Genomic DNA, 21,695 nt, shown 5'->3' with positions numbered 1-21,695 from the left:
CACTTATGAGGCTGCCTGTCAGGCTGCAGTAGAGATGGGTCGTTCGCGAACGAACTGGATCTTTTGAACGGCTCCCACCCAAGAACGAATGATCCGCCGATCCCAAAAAGGTGATCCGTTGATCCCAAAAAGGTGATCCGTTTCACTTTACAATGCATTTCCCTGATCTCAGTGCTGCCACCTGTGGCAGCTGAGATGTACTACCTCTGGAGACTGAGTACAGTGCTGTGATTACAAGTGATAGAAAGATTAGCTGCTGCAGCCAGGGATGGCCATCGGTGCAGATGCCATCGATGGTTGACATCGATGGCGATTCTGCACCCAGCCATCGGTCAGTGTTTTTACTCGGTCATGTATATTCCCCCTTTTTTTATTAAAAGTGAGCCGAGGTCCCTGTCTAAAAGATACGTATCTTTTCACTTAACGATCCGGCGGATCCCGACTCATACTAATGCGCCGTTTTGCCCATCCCTAGGCTGCACTGCAGTGCCTGAGACTCGGCGGGGGGCGGAGCTACACGGACTTGGCTGGGGGCGGGGCTACACGGACATGGCGGGTGGCGGAGCTACAAGGACAACAAAGGAGAGAAGAGTGCTGCAGTTACTGCTGACTGCAGTACTGCCAGGAGCCACTGGATGTCCCCATATCCATGGAGCCATCTCATCACCTGCCATGAACAATAGAGAGACTGCCCTGAACCAGTACAGAGGAACTAAGTGAGTTTAGTGATTATCTGTCTGTCTGTCTGTCTGTCTGTCTGTCTGTCTATTATCTATATGTCTCTGTCTCTGTCTATCTATAATCTACCTATGTATCTCTGTCTATCTATCATCTATGTGTCTCTGTATATCTATCTTCTATGTGTCTGTCTATCATCTATCTATGTGTCTCTGTCTATCTATCTATCTATCTATCTATCTATCTATCTATCTATCTATGTGTCTATATCAATCTACATATATGTAATGATGGATATCTATCTGTTTGTGTGTGTATATATTTATAGTGTTCCCAGTAGCCTTGTTTTGTTGTTTTGCAGGGCGCAGCACCCTGCCCATTTTATAATGTACTGAAATCTCCCTGCCCTTATGACTGTGCCCTGCCAGAGACCTAAGCAGCGCATATGACCAGAGGTCGATTGGCAGCCATCCAATGCGTCTACCAGCGACCCCACAAAAGGCACATGTGTCAGCTCTTTCATTCTGGTGCCCCTCCCCCCGCTAACACAACTCTGATATCTACTGATGGACCGGCTTAGCCGTAAGAACTTCACTGACAGCCGCTCTCATCAGAGGGGAAGTGCGGCATGTCAGCACGGTACACACACGGGAACAGCTAACAGCCACTGTTCTGCAGAGGGGATCAGTGGCCACTCGCCTACTTGAGCCAGGGAGAGACTCGGGGCATCCAGCAGGGCTTGCGGTTACCATGCAGCAAGATGAGCTGACAGCCGGTGTAAGCAGAAGGGGGTGGGTGCACCTGGATGATCTGACAAGTGCTTAACGCTGTAAAGCGGCTGTCAGTTCTAGTTCCAGGTGCGCCCTGACACGCTGCTGATCTCCTCTGCTTACAGCAGCTGTCAGCTCTAGTTCCAGGTGACCCCTGCCACCCTTACACGCCGCTGATCTCCTCTGCTTACAGCGGCGGTGAGCTCTAGTTCCAGGTGACCCCTGCCACCCTGACACACTGCTGATCTCCTCTGCTTACAGCGGCTGTCAGCTCTAGTTCCAGGTGACCCCTGCCACCCTGACACGCCGCTGATCTCCTCTGCTTACAGCAGCTGTCAGCTCTAGTTCCAGGTGACCCCTGCCACCCTTACACGCTGCTGATCTCCTCTGCTTACAGCGGCTGTCAGCTCTAGTTCCAGGTGACCCCTGCCGCCCTGACACGCCGCTGATCTCCTCTGCTTACAGCAGCTCTCAGCTCTAGTTCCAGGTGACCCCTGACACGCTGCTGATCTCCTCTGCTTACAGCAGCTGTCAGCTCTAGTTCCAGGTGACCCCTGCCACCCTTACACGCCGCTGATCTCCTCTGCTTAGAGCAGCTGTCAGCTCTAGTTCCAGGTGACCCCTGCCACCCTGACACACTGCTGATCTCCTCTGCTTACAGCAGCTGTCAGCTCTAGTTCCAGGTGACCCCTGCCACCCATGATTCGGCGCCCATAGCCCCTTTGTCAAACATTGGCCATATATATATTTATTATCCTCCACACTGTTCCCCTTCGACGCTCTAAACCACAACCCTGGCACAACAAAATAACTAGATTCTTGCAAAAATGTGCACGCTCTGCTGAACGCCTCTGGAGGAAATCTCACTCTCTGGAAGACTTCCTCCATTTCAAGTTTATTCTCTCCTCCTACAGCGCTGCTCTCTCCTATACCAAACAATCTTTCTTCAAATCTCTCATCTCTTCCCATTCCTCCAATCCCCGACGTCTCTTTGTAACTTTCAACACTGTACTTCGCCCTGCACCACCACTCCTCCCTTCATCCCTCACTGCCACTGACTTTGCCTCCTTCTTCCTCTCTAAAATTGAGGTAATCAGACATGATATCTCCTTCCATACCCCCTCTGCTGCCCACCCACCCCAATCATCCTCCCCTACCAACTACCCCACTCTGTCATACTTCTGCCCTACTACAGCTGAGGAAGTCCACTCCCTCATCTCATCCTCTCCCCCCTCTACCTGTCCCTTGGACCCTCTCCCCTCCGTCTCCTCAGTTCCCTCTCCCCCACTGGCTGCTCCCACCTTGCTCACCTCTTTAACCTATCTCTTTCTACTGGCATCTTTCCCTCACCCTTCAAACACGCTCTGGTCTCGCCTATTCTTTAAAAACCTAACCTGGACCCTTTATCTCCCACAAGCTACCGCCCTATCTCTCTTCTCCCATTTGCCTCTAAAATACTAGAACGGCTGGTTTACAGGCGTCTCACCAGCTACCTGTCTGACCACTCCATCCTAGATCCCCTTCAATCTGGCTTTCGCCCACTTCATTCCACTGAGACTGCCCTAGTGAAAGTCACCAATGACCTGCTGTCAGCCAAATCCAAGGGTCACTTCTCCCTGCTTATCCTTTTGGACCTATCTGCTGCCTTTGACACTGTGGATCACCCTCTCCTCCTCCACACACTCCAAAACATTGGCCTCTCTGGCACAGTCTTCAACTGGTTTTCCTCTTACCTCTTCAACCGTTCCTTCTCAGTCTCTGCCTCTGGCTCTACCTCACCACCTTCTATCCTTCCTGTCGGGGTCCCTCAGGGTTCGTCCTTGGCCCCATTCTGTTCTCTCTGTACACCTCCTCTCTGGGTGCACTCATTAACTCCTTTGGCTTCCAATATCACCTCTATGCAGATGACACCCAAATCTATCAAATCACTGTTAACAACACCATCATCTCCCCTGTTCCCCAACTCCGCTGCCTGGGTGTCACTCTTGACTCCTCCCTCTCCTTTGCACCCCACATCCAAGGCCTGGCCCATTCTTGCCGGTTCCAGTTACGCAACATTGCTCGCATCAGGCCCTTTCTCTCACAGAGTGCAACTAAGCTGATCATCCACTCATTAGTCATCTCACGGCTTGACTACTGTAATGCTCTTCTCACCGACCTCGCTCAATCCCAACTAGCTCCTCTCCAATCTGTCCTCAATGCTGCAGCCAGGCTTATCTTCCTCTCCCGCCGCTCTAACTCTGCTACTCCCCTTCAACAAAATCTGCACTGGCTTCCATTCCCCTACATAATCCTCTTCAAACACCTCACACTCACATACAGGGCCAAATTCCATTGCTCCATATATCTCTAACCTCATCTCCATTCATACACCCTCCCGCCCTCTACGGTCAGCTGACGACTGTCGTCTCTCCTCCACCCTGATCACTGCTTCCCATGCTAGAGTACAGGACTTTGCCCGTGCTGCACCCCTTCAGTGGAATGCACTCCTTCGCTCCATTAGACTCTCCCCGACCTTGCAAAGCTTCAAACGGGCACTGAAAACTCACCTATTCATCAAAGCGTACCCTTCCACTGCATAAACCAGCTGGTTCTCCGACCCCTTGCCTGTTTACATCCTGCTATCTAACCACCACCCCCTCGCTTGCACCTCTTGTAATCTGTCTGTCTCCCCTTCCTACTAGATTGTAAGCTCCTTCGAGTAGGGCCCTCTTCCCTCCTGTTGTCAAAGCCCACTTCTCTTCACATTTCACTCACAGCTCTCCTATACTCCAACACTCAGTGACCATCTTCATACTCATCTCCATCATTGGCCTCAAGCCTCTAGTTGTATGTTGATTGGGTCCTCACTACTTACATTTAAGCTGTAATGTGTATTGAACTGTGGTGCTCTTTATTTGTACTGTATTTTTGTTATTTATTCAATGTTATGCCAAGTTTTGTCTCCCTGTATTGTTCCTTTGTACGGCGCTGCGAAACACTTGTGGCGCCTTATAAATAAAATTATAATAATAATAATAATATATATATATATATATATATATATATATATATATATAGTGGGGCATTATACAGTGGTATGTTATAACGCTACTTCGAGCACTGGAGGGTCACCTATAGTGGGAAGATTTTCTGTGGGGATACTTGTCACTTGTGGCCCCATCCCCTAAGCGCGTTACCCATCACAGCTTTCTTGCATTACAGAAAGCCTGCGGGTACAACTGAAGAGGCTTCAAGCCCCCACCCAGCAGAAGGAAGCTCCACTACACACACCAGTGATGCCGTGCACGTCGGATGCAGAACAGGCCCATGTGCGGCAGTACAGTAAGTTAAGCACTGCACTCCCAGCTGTCAGCCTGCCAAATTTGTTACAAGACAGATTTTGTATGATTTACCGATGTTCAGAAACCAAGCGGTTAGGAGACCGATGTGGGAATCCAGACATTGAGTGCCCTGTGTGCGCTATGTGCTGTGTAATGTAAACAAGATTGTGCTACTGAGTCATTTGAATTGGTACTATTGTATGGCCATACCTCCTTTTTTTTTGCGGTATGCGGTGGGCATTGTCCCTTTATTAAGTATGGGAGAGGAAGCACAAATTTATAGTGTGCAGGAGGGCACCAAACATCCTTGCACTGGCCCTGGGCGGAGCTACACAGAACTGGCCTGATTCCACAGCAAGAGGGAGAGAAGTGGCTGCCCAGAGTGTATGTGTGTGTCAGTATCTACAGGGAGAGGCACAACTGGCTTTGCACTGCTGCCATATTGGGTTTTGTTGTGTCTGCGTTAATAAACTAAACTAGTGTGCGGCACATGTAAATCAGCCAAGGGTGTTGAATTAGGATGCAGTCAGGCTTAGGCTGCAGGGAGGGTGGGTAAGGTGGTGGAGTAAGTTAAGGTTAGGGACTGCGTGATAGAGTGCATGCCTCAAAGGGAGGGAGTGCATCAGTGTGACAGATCACAGGCCATAGGGTGATGGAGCACGTCAGTGTGATAGAGCGCAGGATGAGGGAGCAAGTGTGTGTGATAAAGCTCAGGGGGTGTGATAAAGCGTACGTCTCGGGGAGAGGGAGCGTGCCAGTGTGATAGAGCGTACAACTTGGGGAGAGGGAGCGTGTAAGTGTAGGTAAAGGCCGGAAGGTGAAGGAGAACATCAGTGTAATAAAGCACAGACCGCAGGGGGTGGGAGTGTGTGAGAACACAAGCCATGGGCGAGGGAGTGTATCAGTGTAATAGAGTACAGAATTCAGGGTGAGTGACAGTGACGTAACTAAAAGTAAATAAATTCTGGTGCCATCCCCCTCCTAAACACACTGACAGAGCAGGTACACACTGACAGCGCAGGTACAGAATGAACAGTACCTGTGCTGCTTTAATCCGTCAGTGAGGCCCGGGAGGAGAGTATCCTGAATTGAGCAGCAGGCTCTCTCCAGTGGCTGACGGACACTCTCTCCATCACGCAGTGAGGAAGGGGGAGCGGCGGGCAGGGTAGAAGTGGGAGCTCTCTGGCTGTCTGTGTGAGGACGCTCAGTGACCCACTCATCAGCGGGTCATGGGGCGGGTCACTGAGAGCCCTCACACAGACAGCCAGAGGCGGACAAGTCTGCGTTTCCTTATTGGCTGCAGCTGCAGAGCTCACACAGGACTCCTGGCCTTTGGCAGCCTCTGTGAGAGCGCTGTGAACCTGCGCCCCGGTGGCGCAGGCACCCTCTGCCACCGTTGGGGCTGCGGGGCCCTAGTTACGCCACGGGTGTGTGATATAGCACAGGGCGAGGGAGTGTGATATAGCGCAGGGGGAGGGAGTGTGATATAGTGTAGGGGGAGGGAGTGTGATATAGTGCATTGGAAGGGAGTGTGTGATAGAGTGCAGGCCGCAGGTGAGGGAGTGTGATATAGCGCAGGGGGAGAGAGTGTGATATAGTGCAGTGGAAGGGAGTGTGTGATAGAGTGCAGGCCGCAGGTGAGGGAGTGTGATATAGCGCAGTGGGAGGTAGAGTGTAATAGAGTACAGGATGCAGTGGGAGGGAGTGTGATATAGCGCAGTGGGAAGTAGAGTGTAATAGAGTACAGGATGCAATGGGAGGGAGTGTGATATAGCGCACGGGGAGGGAGTGTGATATAGCGCAGGGTGAGGGAGTGTGATATAGCGCAGGGGGAGGGAGTGTGATATAGCGCAGGGGGAGGGTGTGTGATATAGCGCAGGGGGAGGGAGTGTGATATAGCGCAGGGGGAGAGAGTGTGATATAGTGCAGTGGAAGGGAGTGTGTGATAGAGTGCAGGCCGCAGGTGAGGGTGTGTGATATAGCGCAGTGGGAGGTAGAGTGTAATAGAGTACAGGATGCAATGGGAGGGAGTGTGATATAGCGCAGGGGGAGGGAGTGTGATATAGCACAGGGGGAGGTAGAGTGTAATAGAGTACAGGATGCAGTGGGAGGGAGTGTGATATAGAGTAGGGGGAGGGAGTGTGATATAGCGCAGTGGGAGGTAGAGTGTAATAGATTACAGGATGCAGTGGGAGAGAGTGTGATATAGTGCAGTGGGAGGGAGTGTGATATAGCACAGGGGGAGGGAGTGTGATATAGTGCAGTGGAAGGGAGTCTGTGATAGAGTGCAGGCCGCAGGTGAGGGAGTGTGATATAGCGCAGTGGGAGGTAGAGTGTAATAGAGTACAGATGCAGTGGGAGGGAGTGTGATATAGCGCAGGGGGAGGGAGTGTGATATAGCGCAGGTGAGGGAGTGTGATATAGCGCAGTGGGAGGTAGAGTGTAATAGAGTACAGATGCAGTGGGAGGGAGTGTGATATAGCGCAGGGGTAGGGAGTGTGATATAGCGCAGGGGGAGGGAGTGTGATATAGTGCAGTGGAAGGGAGTCTGTGATAGAGTGCAGGCCGCAGGTGAGGGAGTGTGATATAGCGCAGTGGGAGGTAGAGTGTAATAGAGTACAGATGCAGTGGGAGGGAGTGTGATATAGCGCAGGGGGAGGGAGTGTGATATAGCACAGGTGAGGGAGTGTGATATAGCGCAGTGGGAGGTAGAGTGTAATAGAGTACAGATGCAGTGGGAGGGAGTGTGATATAGCGCAGGGGGAGGGAGTGTGATATAGCGCAGGGGGAGGGAGTGTGATATAGTGCAGTGGAAGGGAGTCTGTGATAGAGTGCAGGCCGCAGGTGAGGGAGTGTGATATAGCGCAGTGGGAGGTAGAGTGTAATAGAGTACAGGATGCAGTGGGAGGGAGTGTGATATAGCGCAGGGGGAGGGAGTGTGATATAGCGCAGGGGGAGGGAGTGTGATATAGCACAGGGGGAAGGAGTGTGATATAGCGCAGGGGGAGGGAGTGTGATATAGCGCAGGGGGAGGGAGTGTGATATAGTGCAGTGGAAGGGAGTGTGTTATAGAGTGCAGGCCACAGGTGAGGGAGTGTGAAATAGCGCAGTGGGAGGTAGAGTGTAATAGAGTACAGGATGCAGTGGGAGGGAGTGTGATGTAGCGCAGTGGGAAGTAGAGTGTAATAGAGTACAGGATGCAATGGGAGGGAGTGTGATATAGCGCACGGGGAGGGAGTGTGATATAGCGCAGGGGGAGGGAGTGTGTGATAGAGTGCAGGCCGCAGGTGAGGGAGTCTGATATAGCGCAGTGGGATGTAGAGTGTAATAGAGTACAGGATGCAGTGGGAGGGAGTGTGATATAGTGCAGGGTGAGGGAGTGTGATATAGCACAGGGGGAGGGAGTGTGATATAGTGCAGTGGGAGGTAGAGTGTAATAGAGTACAGGATGCAGTGGGAGGGAGTGTGATGTAGCGCAGGGGGAGGGAGTGTGATATAGCGCAGGGGGAGGGAGTGTGATATAGTGCAGTGGAAGGGAGTGTGTGATAGAGTGCAGGCCGCAGGTGAGGGAGTGTGATATAGCGCAGTGGGAGGTAGAGTGTAATAGAGTACAGGATGCAGTGGGAGGGAGTGTGATATAGTGCAGGGGGAGGGAGTGTGATATAGCACAGGGGGAGGGAGTGTGATATAGTGCAGTGGGAGGTAGAGTGTAATAGAGTACAGGATGCAGTGGGAGGGAGTGTGATATAGCGCAGGGGGAGGGAGTGTGATATAGCGCAGGGGGAGGGAGTGTGATATAATGCAGTGGAAGGGAGTGTGTGATAGAGTGCAGGCCGCAGGTGAGGGAGTGTGATATAGCGCAGTGGGAGGTAGAGTGTAATAGAGTACAGGATGCAGTGGGAGGGAGTGTGATATAGTGCAGTGGGAAGTAGAGTGTAATAGAGTACAGGATGCAATGGGAGGGAGTGTGATATAGCGCACGGGGAGGGAGTGTGATATAGCGCAGGGGGAGGGAGTGTGTGATAGAGTGCAGGCCGCAGGTGAGGGAGTCTGATATAGCGCAGTGGGATGTAGAGTGTAATAGAGTACAGGATGCAGTGGGAGGGAGTGTGATATAGTGCAGGGGGAGGGAGTGTGATATAGCACAGGGGGAGGGAGTGTGATATAGTGCAGTGGGAGGTAGAGTGTAATAGAGTACAGGATGCAGTGGGAGGGAGTGTGATATAGCGCAGGGGGAGGGAGTGTGATATAGCGCAGGGGGAGGGAGTGTGATATAGTGCAGTGGAAGGGAGTGTGTGATAGAGTGCAGGCCGCAGGTGAGGGAGTGTGATATAGCGCAGTGGGAGGTAGAGTGTAATAGAGTACAGGATGCAGTGGGAGGGAGTGTGATATAGTGCAGGGGGAGGGAGTGTGATATAGCACAGGGGGAGGGAGTGTGATATAGTGCAGTGGGAGGTAGAGTGTAATAGAGTACAGGATGCAGTGGGAGGGAGTGTGATATAGCGCAGGGGGAGGGAGTGTGATATAGCGCAGGGGGAGGGAGTGTGATATAGTGCAGTGGAAGGGAGTGTGTGATAGAGTGCAGGCCGCAGGTGAGGGAGTGTGATATAGCACAGTGGGAGGTAGAGTGTAATAGAGTACAGGATGCAGTGGGAGGGAGTGTGATATAGAGTAGGGGGAGTGAGTGTGATATAGCGCAGGGGGAGGGATTGTGATATAGAGCAGGGGGAGGGAGTGTGATATAGTGCAGTGGAAGGGAGTGTGTGATAGAGTGCAGGCCACAGGTGAGGGTGTGTGATATAGCGCAGGGGGAGGGAGTGTGATCTAGCGCAGTGGGAGGTAGTGTGTAATAGAGTACAGGATGCAGTGGGAGGGAGTGTGATATATAGTAGAACAGGGGACAGAGTGTGGGGCCGATATGTTTTAATCATTCCAGTAGGGACCAATGGGGCCAATGTGTTTTATTTTACCTGTAGGGGCCAATATTTTTATTTGTAATTTCCTTCCGGGTGCCAGTGTGTATTATTTATTCCTTTTAAGGCCAATATATCTGTTTATTTTTCCTGTATCAGCAAATTGTTTGTTCCCATGGAGGGACATTGCGGGCGAAATGTAATAGGGTGCGTTTTTTTAGACTAAAAAAAAATCGCACCAAATCGCACCTTTAAAAATCGCGTTTTTTGCCGCGAATTCGCATATGTAATGAGATGCGAATTAGCGGCAAAAAATGCGATTTGCCGCGATTTGCCGCGATTTTTAGTCATGAAAATGTGCGCATTTTCAGTCATGAAAATGTGCGCATTTTCATAAATGCGATTTTGTGCTAAAAAAAAAAAGTAAAAAAAAAAATGGCGTGGGGTCCCCCCTCCTAAGCATAACCAGCCCCGGGCTCATTGAGCCGGACCTGGTTCCAAAAATACGGGGGGACAAAAAGCATAGGGGTCCCCCGTATTTCTGAAACCAGCCCCGGACTCTTGGACCGGTCCTGGTTCCAAAAATACGGGGGACAAAAAATCTGGGGGTCCCCCGTATTTTGAAACCAGCACCGGGCTCCAACAGCCCGCGGTGTCATGCCACAGCCGGGGGACACTTTTTATACAAGGTCCCCCGGCCAAAACATGAGCACCGTGGCTGGTCAGCCTTGGACGGGGTACCTGGAGGAGTGGGGACCCCCCCAATAAAGGGGTCCCCCCCCCCCAGGCTTCACCCGTCCAGGGCTGAAGCCCGGGGCTGTCACCGGCGTCCGTGGCCAGTGGACGCCGGCCTGATAGGGTTAAATCCATCATACATATCATTACATTGCTTTTTACCGGCGAACTACAAGTGCCAGCAGACCTCCCCCGCATGCTGGGACTTGGAGAACCACAAGTCCCAGCATGCAGGGCATTAATGGGCCCGCTGGGACTTGTAGTCCACCTGTAAAAAGAATGTTTATAAAAAACACACACACAGAGAAGTACAAGTTTATTACACACACACACCTCAATTTTACACAGCATACTTACCATTCCTGGATCCAGCGCTGGTCTGGCTGCTTTACAGCCGGCTCCCCCCGAACTGACAGGCAGCGGGGAGAAGCGGCTGTCTCCGTCGCTTCTAACAGCCTCTGTAGCGCTGTCCGAGTGCTACAGAGGCTGAGAGCGTGATTGGCTGAGCTACAGTATGCGTCTCCATGGAGACGCATAGCTCAGTCCTGATTGGCTGAGCTATGCGTCTCCATGGAGACGCATACTGTAGCTCAGCCAATCACGCTCTCAGCCTCTGTAGCACTCGGACAGCGCTACAGAGGCTGTTAGAAGCGACGGAGACAGCCGCTTCTCCCCGCTGCCTGTCAGTTCGGGGGGAGCCGGCTGTAAAGCAGCCAGACCAGCGCTGGATCCAGGAATGGTAAGTATGCTGTGTAAAATTGAGGTGTGTGTGTGTAATAAACTTGTACTTCTCTGTGTGTGTGTTTTTTATAAACATTCTTTTTACAGGTGGACTACAAGTCCCAGCGGGCCCATTAATGCCCTGCATGCTGGGACTTGTGGTTCTCCAAGTCCCAGCATGCGGGGGAGGTCTGCTGGCACTTGTAGTTCGCCGGTAAAAAGCAATGTAATGATATGTATGATGGATTTAACCCTATCAGGCCGGCGTCCACTGGCCACGGACGCCGGTGACAGCCCCGGGCTTCAGCCCTGGACGGGTGAAGCCTGGGGGGGGGGGACCCCTTTATTGGGGGGGTCCCCACTCCTCCAGGTACCCCGTCCAAGGCTGACCAGCCACGGTGCTCATGTTTTGGCCGGGGGACCTTGTATAAAAAGTGTCCCCCGGCTGTGGCATGACACCGCGGGCTGTTGGAGCCCGGTGCTGGTTTCAAAATACGGGGGACCCCCAGATTTTTTGTCCCCCGTATTTTTGGAACCAGGACCGGTCCAAGAGTCCGGGGCTGGTTTCAGAAATACGGGGGACCCCTATGCTTTTTGTCCCCCCGTATTTTTGGAACCAGGTCCGGCTCAATGAGCCCGGGGCTGGTTATGCTTAGGAGGGGGGACCCCACGCCGTTTTTTTTTTCATAAAAACACTTTTACACATTTTTATTAACAGAACCATGCACAGATCTCAATGATCTGTGCATGGTTCTGTCAAATTCGCCTGTCAGAACCTGGTCTATTTTTTTTGCGATTTTTGGTAACATTGACCAAAAATCGCACCCTATTACATTTGCGAGTTGTATACTTTATAATGGGAAAACATCTGGATGCGAATTGAAATGTGACTAAAAATCGCACTTCTAAAAGTGCGATTTCGCGGTAAAAAGTGCGATTTTTTACCGCGATTTTCAACCTATTAAATGTGCGATTTTCGGAAAATGTGCGATTTCGGCCGTTTTTGACCAAAAATCGCACATGTCTAAAAAATCGCACCCTATTACATTTCGCCCTGCGTGTGACATGGGGCGTGTCAGGGAAGAGTTTAGTAGCAGCATTATCATAGTAACATACTGTATGCAACTGCAGCAAAAGATGCTAGGACAGCTGCGACTGTGTCCAACAAAGGCCACATGAGGAGGGATCCCGCTCCTCGTGACAAACCCCACACCTAAACAGATCCCGCCTCCATTAGGGCTGCTCCCAGAAATTTCCCAATCCGCCCCTGCATCATGGTGTCCAGCTTATTGTGTAATTGGCATCACGGTGTGTGGCATAATGTGTAATTGGCATCACGGTGTGTGGCGTAATGGGCATCACGGTATGCGGTGTAATGGGCATCACGGTGTGCAGCTTATTGTGTAATTGGCATCACGGTGTGCGGCATAATGTGTAATTGGCATCACGGTGTGTGGCGTAATGGGCATCACGGTATGCGGTGTAATGGGCATCACGGTGTGCAGCTTATTGTGTAATTGACATCGCGGTGTGCGGCATAATGTGTAATTGGCATCACGGTGTGTGGCGTAATGGGCATCACGGTATGCAGCTTATTGTGTAATTGGCATCACGGTGTGTGGCATAATGTGTAATTGGCATCACGGTGTGTGGCGTATGGGCATCACGGTATGCGGTGTAATGGGCATCACGGTGTGCAGCTTATTGTGTAATTGGCATCACGGTGTGCGGCATAATGTGTAATTGGCATTACGGATAAACAGTATTTAATCATTTATAGCCAATGCAGGGTAGAACTAAGCTGAACTGATCAATCAATTCATCTATAAACTGGAAGATTAGAATAGGTGCGCTGGCACAATCTGCAGTTACACAATACAATCACGTTACAGGCTACACCCCCTTCTGATAGGCCACACCCCAATTTTTCAGCATGCACAAGCATCCTATCTCCAACTTATGGAAAGTTGGGGGGGGTGACACCATGAGTTACTACACCGGGTGACACCAACCCTAGTGACGCCACTGATTTCACTGATGCATTCATTCATCTCCTCCCCAAACTGGGAAGAGACCCACACTTGCCGGGATCATACAGACCCATATCACTTCTCAACGTTGATTACAAGTTGTATACCAAAATTCTGGCAGATAGGTTGAAGTTAATTCTTCCTTCTGTGGTCCACTCAGATCAGACGGGCTTCATTAAGGGTCGTCATTCCACAGGGAACATTAGAAAGGTTCTGGCTGCTTCACACTGGCCGAACTCCATGGCTAACCCAGACGCACATTTCATTCTTTCTCTCGATGCAGAGAAAGCCTTCGATTATGTCAGTTGGGACCATCTGTACACCACGCTCACACGTTCTGGGTTTCCGCCGGGCTTCTCCAGTGTCCTAAACGCTTTATATACAGCCTCTAGTTCTCGGATTCTATGCAATGGGTATATATCTGATCCAGGAATTCTAAAAAGAGGTACCAGACAGGGCTGCCCACTCTTGCCCCTATTATTTTCCCTTGCTATTGAACCATTAGCGATTTCCCTAAGACAATTGTAGTCATTTACAGGGGTTCACGTTTATTTGCGGACGACATGCTCCTTTTTGTATCCGACCCTTTAAAACCCATCCCTAATATTATGTCTGTCATTGATAACTTTAGTTCTTTTGCCGGTTATAAGGTAAATCCCTCTAAATCTGACCTGCTTCCACTCACTCCTTCCGCCCTCACACTTGCTTCTAATCCTATCCTCTCTCAATTTTCCCTGAATAAAATGAAACTAAAATATCTAGGTAGGGGATATATAGGAACGGACTCTCCAGCCCCATTTTATTTGCAGGGGGACCCCCATTTTTATATCCACCCATTATCCATTTTTTATTCTACAATCCCAGTTTTTATTATTGTACCCATATTATTATGTATACATGTATTGTTATTAAATAAATTGTTATATCGATTCTCAAAACTATTGCGCTGTTCAACTTCTTTGCATTTTCCCCATTTTTCACGGGACTAACTACCCCGTTCAGCGAACAGCTGCAGGCCAAGCTCACTTGTGACACTGCGCCCCCAAGTTCTGACCCCTAGGGGACAGTCCTACTACATTTTTCTAAAATATCTAGGTGTCTTTGTCCCTGCCGACCTGACTAAATTATACGCAACAAATTATAACCCGATTATGTCCAAAATCTCTCAGTTATTGACCTCTTGGTCTTCCTTACCGATTTCGTCACTGGGGAGGGTGGCGACTTTAAAAAGTATCATATTTCCAAAAATATCTTACACGCTACAGATGCTGCCTCTGAGACCCAACAGGAAAGACTGTTCAGCCTACGATAAACGATTTACAAAATTTTAATGGAATAATAAATAACCCCGTATAGCCTTAACAAAACTGAAGCTCCATAAGGAGCATGGTGGCCTGGCCGTCCCGGACCTTCTATCCTTCTCTAGAGCCGTCGCCTTTCGGTACATTTCGGATTGGTTATTAGACTCCTCTATTTATACTAATTATAATTTGCAACAAGCACTAGTGGCCCCATATGATCTCAAAGCCCTGCTACATACCCCGAAATCCCTTATACCGCCCACTTTAAAAAAATAATATTCTGTTTTGGGATACATACCAGGCCTGGGGGGCCATACATAAAGCTTGGGGCAGAAACCCTACACATTCCAAATTTATATCTATAGGAGGCAATCCTTGTTTTACCCCACCTCTTACCAATTCTAGATTCACTGTCTGGAAGCTTAAAGGAATCTCTGCAATTAGAGATGTGTGTGACCCAGGTGGTTCTCTATATTCTTTCACTGATTTAGTAAATCTTTTTGATTTACCTTGGTCAGATTTTTTCATGCACCTACAACTGCGACACTATATACAGTCTCTTCCAATCCCCTGGCCAAATGAAGAAACACCGGACCCTCTCACCTCACTGATTACTAGAATTAGCAAAACACATTATAAAACGCAATGGCTATATGGCGACATACTTATCTCCATTATAAACATGGGTAAGCTATGGTCCCCCCTCCTCGAGACTTGGTCTTCGGAATTCTCTTCCCCTGTGACTAGACGAGTCCTAACTCATTCTATACCATCCATATTTAACATTTTGCACTCAGCGCCATTACAGGAGATCCATTTGAAATTTCTGTACCGAGCATATATTTCACCGGGCCAGAGAATATACATGGTTTCTTCAGACTCAGGTAGATGCCCTAAGTGTCATTCTCCAAAAGCCCTATTTCTACACAACTTTTGGCACTGTCCCAAAATGGCAAAATTTTGGTTCAAAGTGAAATGGTATATACATAACTCATTTGATATTGACCTACCGTTCAATATAAAAGCTCTTTAAGGTTTACAAACTGCTGCTTGGCAGATACCCAAGTCCGCACACCCAATGATCCCCCTTCTGATAATAATCCTTACAGTTGCAAAAAAGCTCATAGTTAAGCAGTGGATTTCCCCTGTACCCCCCAGGCTTGAGCATTTACAATCTGAGCTGACCACAATACTTTGTTACGGGTCTACTCTCCCAGATGTGGACGGTAAAACCCAGAAATTCTTATCTAAATGGTCCCCGCTAATTGAAACGTTATCACCTTAATTTAGAGAACATATACTTGAGGTTACTCTTAGATAATATACCCCCCCCCCCCCCCCCTTATTTCCCTCCGGTGTGAATGATGGATGAATGAGTCGATACTATTTTGTATGTTTAACTAGCTCCGATGATTTATTGAATTTGTTTTGGTGCACGTTGCGATTTCATATTTGTCCAAAGCTTTATAACACACTCTTGACATTGATGGTATTCCATGTACCTTAGCAATTTTCTAGGCATCACAATATATATATATATTAATTTATTTATTCTTTGGACTCTTATGGTTCATATTTTTCAGTAATTTTTCTGATGATGAAAAGAGTAATCTGCGAGGAATGTTTATACTTAGACTCTGACGGCGAGATCCTCCTTCTGTCGATGTTGCATTGTGTACCATTTTATCATACTGCCTGCATATTTTTCCCTTTTGGAATATTTGCTATGTATATGTGAAAATCTCAATAAAACATAAAAAAAAAAAATCATTATTAAACCATTATTAAATCATTAATAAATAAACCACAAGAATAATCATCCATGTGACATAGCATCTGTGATCTAACAGCACATTCTTGTGATAACAGCATTTTAATCTCTGCCAGTTATTTTTAAAACACATCAGTTTATAATTTCCCTGCACAGATTCCAGCCACTTCCTAACTGTCATTGTTACATATAGCATAACAATGCAGCTGAGTCCAGGGTGATGTCACAGACAGTGTGATGATGTCACAAAGAGGGGTGATGTCACTGCTTCTACTGGGGACATGTTATGTAACCGGCACTACTGGGGACATGTTATGTAACCGGCACTAGGATACCTATGATATGGAAATAAATCGGTAATGTACATTTGTATGTAATACAGGGGCTGTGACTTTTCTGTAGGACAATGTCTCTGGGGAATAGTTCTTTTGGTTACAGCAACTTATTTTCTATATGACATTAGTTTTATTATTTTATTTATTCAAAAAGATTAAATGACAAGAAATATCATTACAGTAATGTACAGTAGATTCATATAATAATATATGAAAAGTTCACATACTCTATAAAACAATTTAACCTTCATTACACATATACATACAGAAACACTCAGCGAGGCACTGGAAGAGGGATGTCAGAAAATGCAGGTACACAATAAGCAGAGAAACCAATAATATGAACATGGGGGACATTGAGGTTCTTGGCACAAAAATGTGAGCCCACCTACCACGTCAAGGTGACCTCATCAGGTGGGTGGAGGGGGAGGGAGGGGAGGAGCCTGTGCTATACTATTCTATGCTATGCTTAGCTATGCTATACTAAGACCATAGTCTTAGCATAGCATAGCTAAGCATAGCATAGAATAGCATAGATAGTCTTAGCTGAGACTATGTTAGGACTATGCTAATCTATGCTATGCTTAGCTATGCAATACCAAGACCATTGTCTTAGAATAGCATAGCTAAGCATAGCATAGAATAGCCTAGTCTTAACATTGTCTTAGCTAAGACTATCTATGCTAAGCTATTCTATTCTATGCTGTGCTTAGCTATGCTATACTAAGACCGAAGTCTTAGCATAGCATAGCTAAGCATAGCATAGAATAGCCTAGTATAGTTCAGGTGGGTTGGGGAGGGGAGGGAGGGGGGGGAAGGGGGAGGGATTTTTTTTTTTGCAGGAGTCTGTTGTTGTCTAACTCGTGCAGCACCCGTTTTTCATGAATTTGGAGACTCTTGACCTGAACGAGCCAGGTTTCTTCTGCTGGGCTGGGCGATCATCCACAGACAGGGGTGTGCATTTGGCAGCATTAACCATATCTGCCAGTTTGGGAATGACCGGGTCTGCCGGCTTAGGAATGACCGCGTCTGCCGGCTTGGGAATGACCGCGTCTGCCGGCTTGGGCATGACCGTGTCTGCCGGCTTGGGCATGACCGCGTCTGCTGGCTTGGGCATGACCAGGTCTGTTGTTTTGGCCATGATTGGGTCTGTCAGCTTTTGCTCGACCGGGGCTGCAGGCTTTGGCTTGACCAGGTTTGTTGGTTTGGCCTTTATTGGGTCTGCCAGCTTTGGCTTGTCCAGGGCTGCCCGCTTAGGCTTGATCGGGGCTGCAGGTTTTGGCTTGACAGGGCCTGCCAGCTTTGGTTTGACCGGGGCTGCCAGCTTAGGCTTGCCCGGTTCTGCCAGCTTTGGTTTGAATGCGTCTATATAGCAAGAGGGGGGCCCTAGACTGCACACCCTGTAAGGAGGGGGGCTCAATGGCTTGACTGGTTCTGCCAGCTTTGGTTTGACCGGGGCTTTTGGCTTGATTGGTTCTGCCAGCTTTGTTTTTTTGTGTGTGTCTATATAGGAAGAGGGCCCTAGACTGTACACATTGTAATGAAATGTGCTCGGCGGCTTGGCCTTGACCTGGGTCGCCGCTTTGACCCGCTCAGATGTTGGCCCAGATGTCGCCAGCTTGGCCTGCTCAGATGTTGGCTGTCTTCGCACAACATGTTTTGGTGCCACAGGCCGATACTGAGGCCGGGATGGTGTGGCTGGCCCTTGAGAGACCGGCATGTTAGCTTCTCTGCTTTGACTTCTCTAGACTGTGACTTATCTTGTCGAGAGGCTGCAGCAAAATGAGGTCCAGCAGTCTGGGCACCCTTATTTATACCCTGTTAGGCTCAGCCTATGCCCATATATGGTCATAGCTCAGCCTATGCCCATATATATATAGTGTGATGATGTCACAGTGTGATGATGTCACAGACAGTGTGATGATGTCACAGACAGTGTGATGATGTCACAGACAGTGTGATGATGTCACAAAGAGGGGTGATGTCACAAACGGTTACACTTTCAGCCCTTTGGCACTGCTACTACTGGGGACATGTTATGTAACCGGCACTACTGGGGACATGTTATATAACTGGCACTACTGGGGACATGTTATGTAACTGCCACGACTAGGGACATGTTATGTAAATGGTACTACTGGGGACATGTTATGTAAATGGTACTACTGGGGACATGTTATGTAACTGGCACTACTGGGGACGTGTTATGTAACTGCCACGACTAGGGACATGTTATGTAACTGGCACTACTGGGGACATGTTATGTAACTGGCACTACTGGGGACATGTTATGTAACTGGCACTACTGGGGACATGTTATGTAACTGCCACGACTAGGGACATGTTATGTAACTGGCACTACTGGGGACATGTTATGTAACTGGCACTTCTGGGGACATGTTATGTAACTGGCACTACTGGGGACATGTTATGTAACTGCCACGACTAGGGACATGTTATGTAAATGGTACTACTTGAGACATGTTATGTAAATGGTACTACTGGGGACATGTTATGTAAATGGTACTACTGGGGACATGTTATGTAAATGGCACTACTGGGGACATGTTATGTAAATGGTACTACTGGGGACATGTTATGTAAATGGCACTACTGGGGACATGTTATGTAAATGGTACTACTGGGGACATGTTATGTAAATGGTACTACTGGGGACATGTTATGTAACCGGCACTACTGGGGACATGTTATATAACTGGCACTACTGGGGACATGTTATGTAACTGCCACGACTAGGGACATGTTATGTAAATGGTACTACTGGGGACATGTTATGTAACTGGCACTACTGGGGACATGTTATGTAACTGGTACTACTGGGGACATGTTATGTAACTGGCACTACTGGGGACATGTTATGTAACTGGCACTACTGGGGACATGTTATGTAACTGGTACTACTGGGGACATGTTATGTAACTGCCACGACTAGGGACATGTTATGTAACTGGCACTACTGGGGACATGTTATGTAACTGGCACTACTGGGGACATGTTATGTAACTGGCACTACTGGGGACATGTTATGTAACTGGTACTACTGGGGACATGTTATGTAACTGGTACTATTGGGGACATGTTATGTAATGGGCACTATTGGGGACATGTTATGTAATTGGTACTACTGGGGACATGTTATATAACTGGCGCTACTGGGGACATGTTATGTAAATGGTACTACTGGGGACATGTTATGTAACTGGTACTACTGGGGACATGTTATGTAACTGGCACTACTGGGGACATGTTATGTAACTGGCACTACTGGGGACATGTTATGTAACTAGGGCACTACTGGGGACATGTTATGTAACTGGCACTACTGGGGACATGTTATGTAACTGCCACGACTAGGGACATGTTATGTAACTAGGGCACTTCTGGGGACATGTTATGTAACTGGTACTATTGGGGACATGTTATGTAATGGGCACTATTGGGGACATGTTATGTAATTGTTACTACTGGGGACATGTTATGTAATTGGTACTACTGGGGACATGTTATATAACTGGCGCTACTGGGGACATGTTATGTAACTGGCGCTACTGGGGACATGTTATGTAACTGGCACTACTGGGGACATGTTATGTAACTGGCACTACTGGGGACATGTTATGTAACTGGTACTACTGGGGACATGTTATGTAACTGGCACTACTGGGGACATGTTATGTAACTGGCACTACTGGGGACATGTTATGTAACTGGTACTATTGGGGACATGTTATGTAATGGGCACTATTGGGGACATGTTATGTAATTGTTACTACTGGGGACATGTTATGTAATTGGTACTACTGGGGACATGTTATATAACTGGCGCTACTGGGGACATGTTATGTAACTGGCGCTACTGGGGACATGTTATGTAACTGGCACTACTGGGGACATGTTATGTAACTGGCACTACTGGGGACATGTTATGTAACTGGTACTACTGGGGACATGTTATGTAACTGGCACTACTGGGGACATGTTATGTAACTGGCACTACTGGGGACATGTTATGTAACTGGCACTACTGGGGACATGTTATGTAACTGCCACGACTAGGGACATGTTATGTAAATGGTACTACTTGAGACATGTTATGTAACTAGGGCACTTCTGGGGACATGTTATGTAACTGGTACTACTGGGGACATGTTATGTAATGGGCACTATTGGGGACATGTTATGTAACTGGCACTACTGGGGACATGTTATGTAACGGGCACGACTGGGGACATGTTATGTAACTGGTACTACTGGGGACATGTTATGTAACTGGCACTACTGGGGACATGTTATGTAACTGGCACTACTGGGGACATGTTATGTAACTGGCACTACTGGGGACATGTTATGTAACTGCCACGACTAGGGACATGTTATGTAAATGGTACTACTGGAGACATGTTATGTAACTAGGGCACTTCTGGGGACCTGTTATGTAACTGGTACTACTGGGGACATGTTATGTAATGGGCACTATTGGGGACATGTTATGTAATTGGTACTACTGGGGACATGTTATGTAACGGGCACGACTGGGGACATGTTATGTAAATGGTACTACTGGGGACATGTTATTACTACTAGATTGTAAGCTCCTCTGAGCAGGGCCCTCTTCCTTCCTGTTGTCAAAGCCCACTTCTCTTCACATTTCACTCACAGCTCTCCTATACTCCAACACTCAGTGACCATCTTTGTCCGCATACTCCTCTCCATCATTGGCCTCAAGCCTCTAGTTGTATGTTGATTGAGTCCTCACTACTTACATTTAAGCTGTAATGTGTATTGATCTGTGGCGCTCTCTATTTGTACTTTATTTTTGTTATTTATTCAATGTTATGCCAAGCTTTGTCTCCCTGTATTGTTCCTTTGTACGGCGCTGCGAAACACTTGTGGCGCCTTATAAATAAAATTATAATAATAATAATAATGTTATGTAACTGGCACTACTGGGGACATAAAAACAGACAAAAAGCTACTAGGTAGCTAGATGGGCGCTGGCAGAGGATGCTTTGTAAAGCTGCTACCACTGGGACTGAGTGGGTCCCAAAAATTGGAGAAAAGACAAAGAAAAAGGTAGCGCTTGGACCAATGAGGATTA

At 48.2% G+C, this 21,695-nt stretch overlaps 1 protein-coding gene across 1 annotated transcript in view; it reads left to right on the top strand.

Annotated features, from left to right (window-relative positions):
- The first annotated feature begins 598 nt into the window (after positions 1–598).
- The window catches only part of TRUB2 (TruB pseudouridine synthase family member 2), a 96,047-nt gene continuing 74,950 nt past the window's right edge, over positions 599–21,695 (top strand). The window contains exons 1-2 of the mRNA XM_083154571.1: positions 599–716; positions 4,653–4,772. Coding sequence (XP_083010697.1) covers positions 4,727–4,772 — 46 coding nt within the window. The 5' untranslated portion in view covers positions 599–716; positions 4,653–4,726. The remainder of the gene's footprint in view (positions 717–4,652; positions 4,773–21,695) is intronic.

The sequence above is a fragment of the Crinia signifera genome, chromosome 7, assembly GCF_055691185.1.
Source record: "Crinia signifera chromosome 7, ASM5569118v1, whole genome shotgun sequence".
Lineage (NCBI taxonomy): Eukaryota > Metazoa > Chordata > Amphibia > Anura > Myobatrachidae > Crinia > Crinia signifera.
Note: the sequence above shows the minus strand (reverse complement) of the source record. Positions and strands in the feature narration are given on the sequence as shown.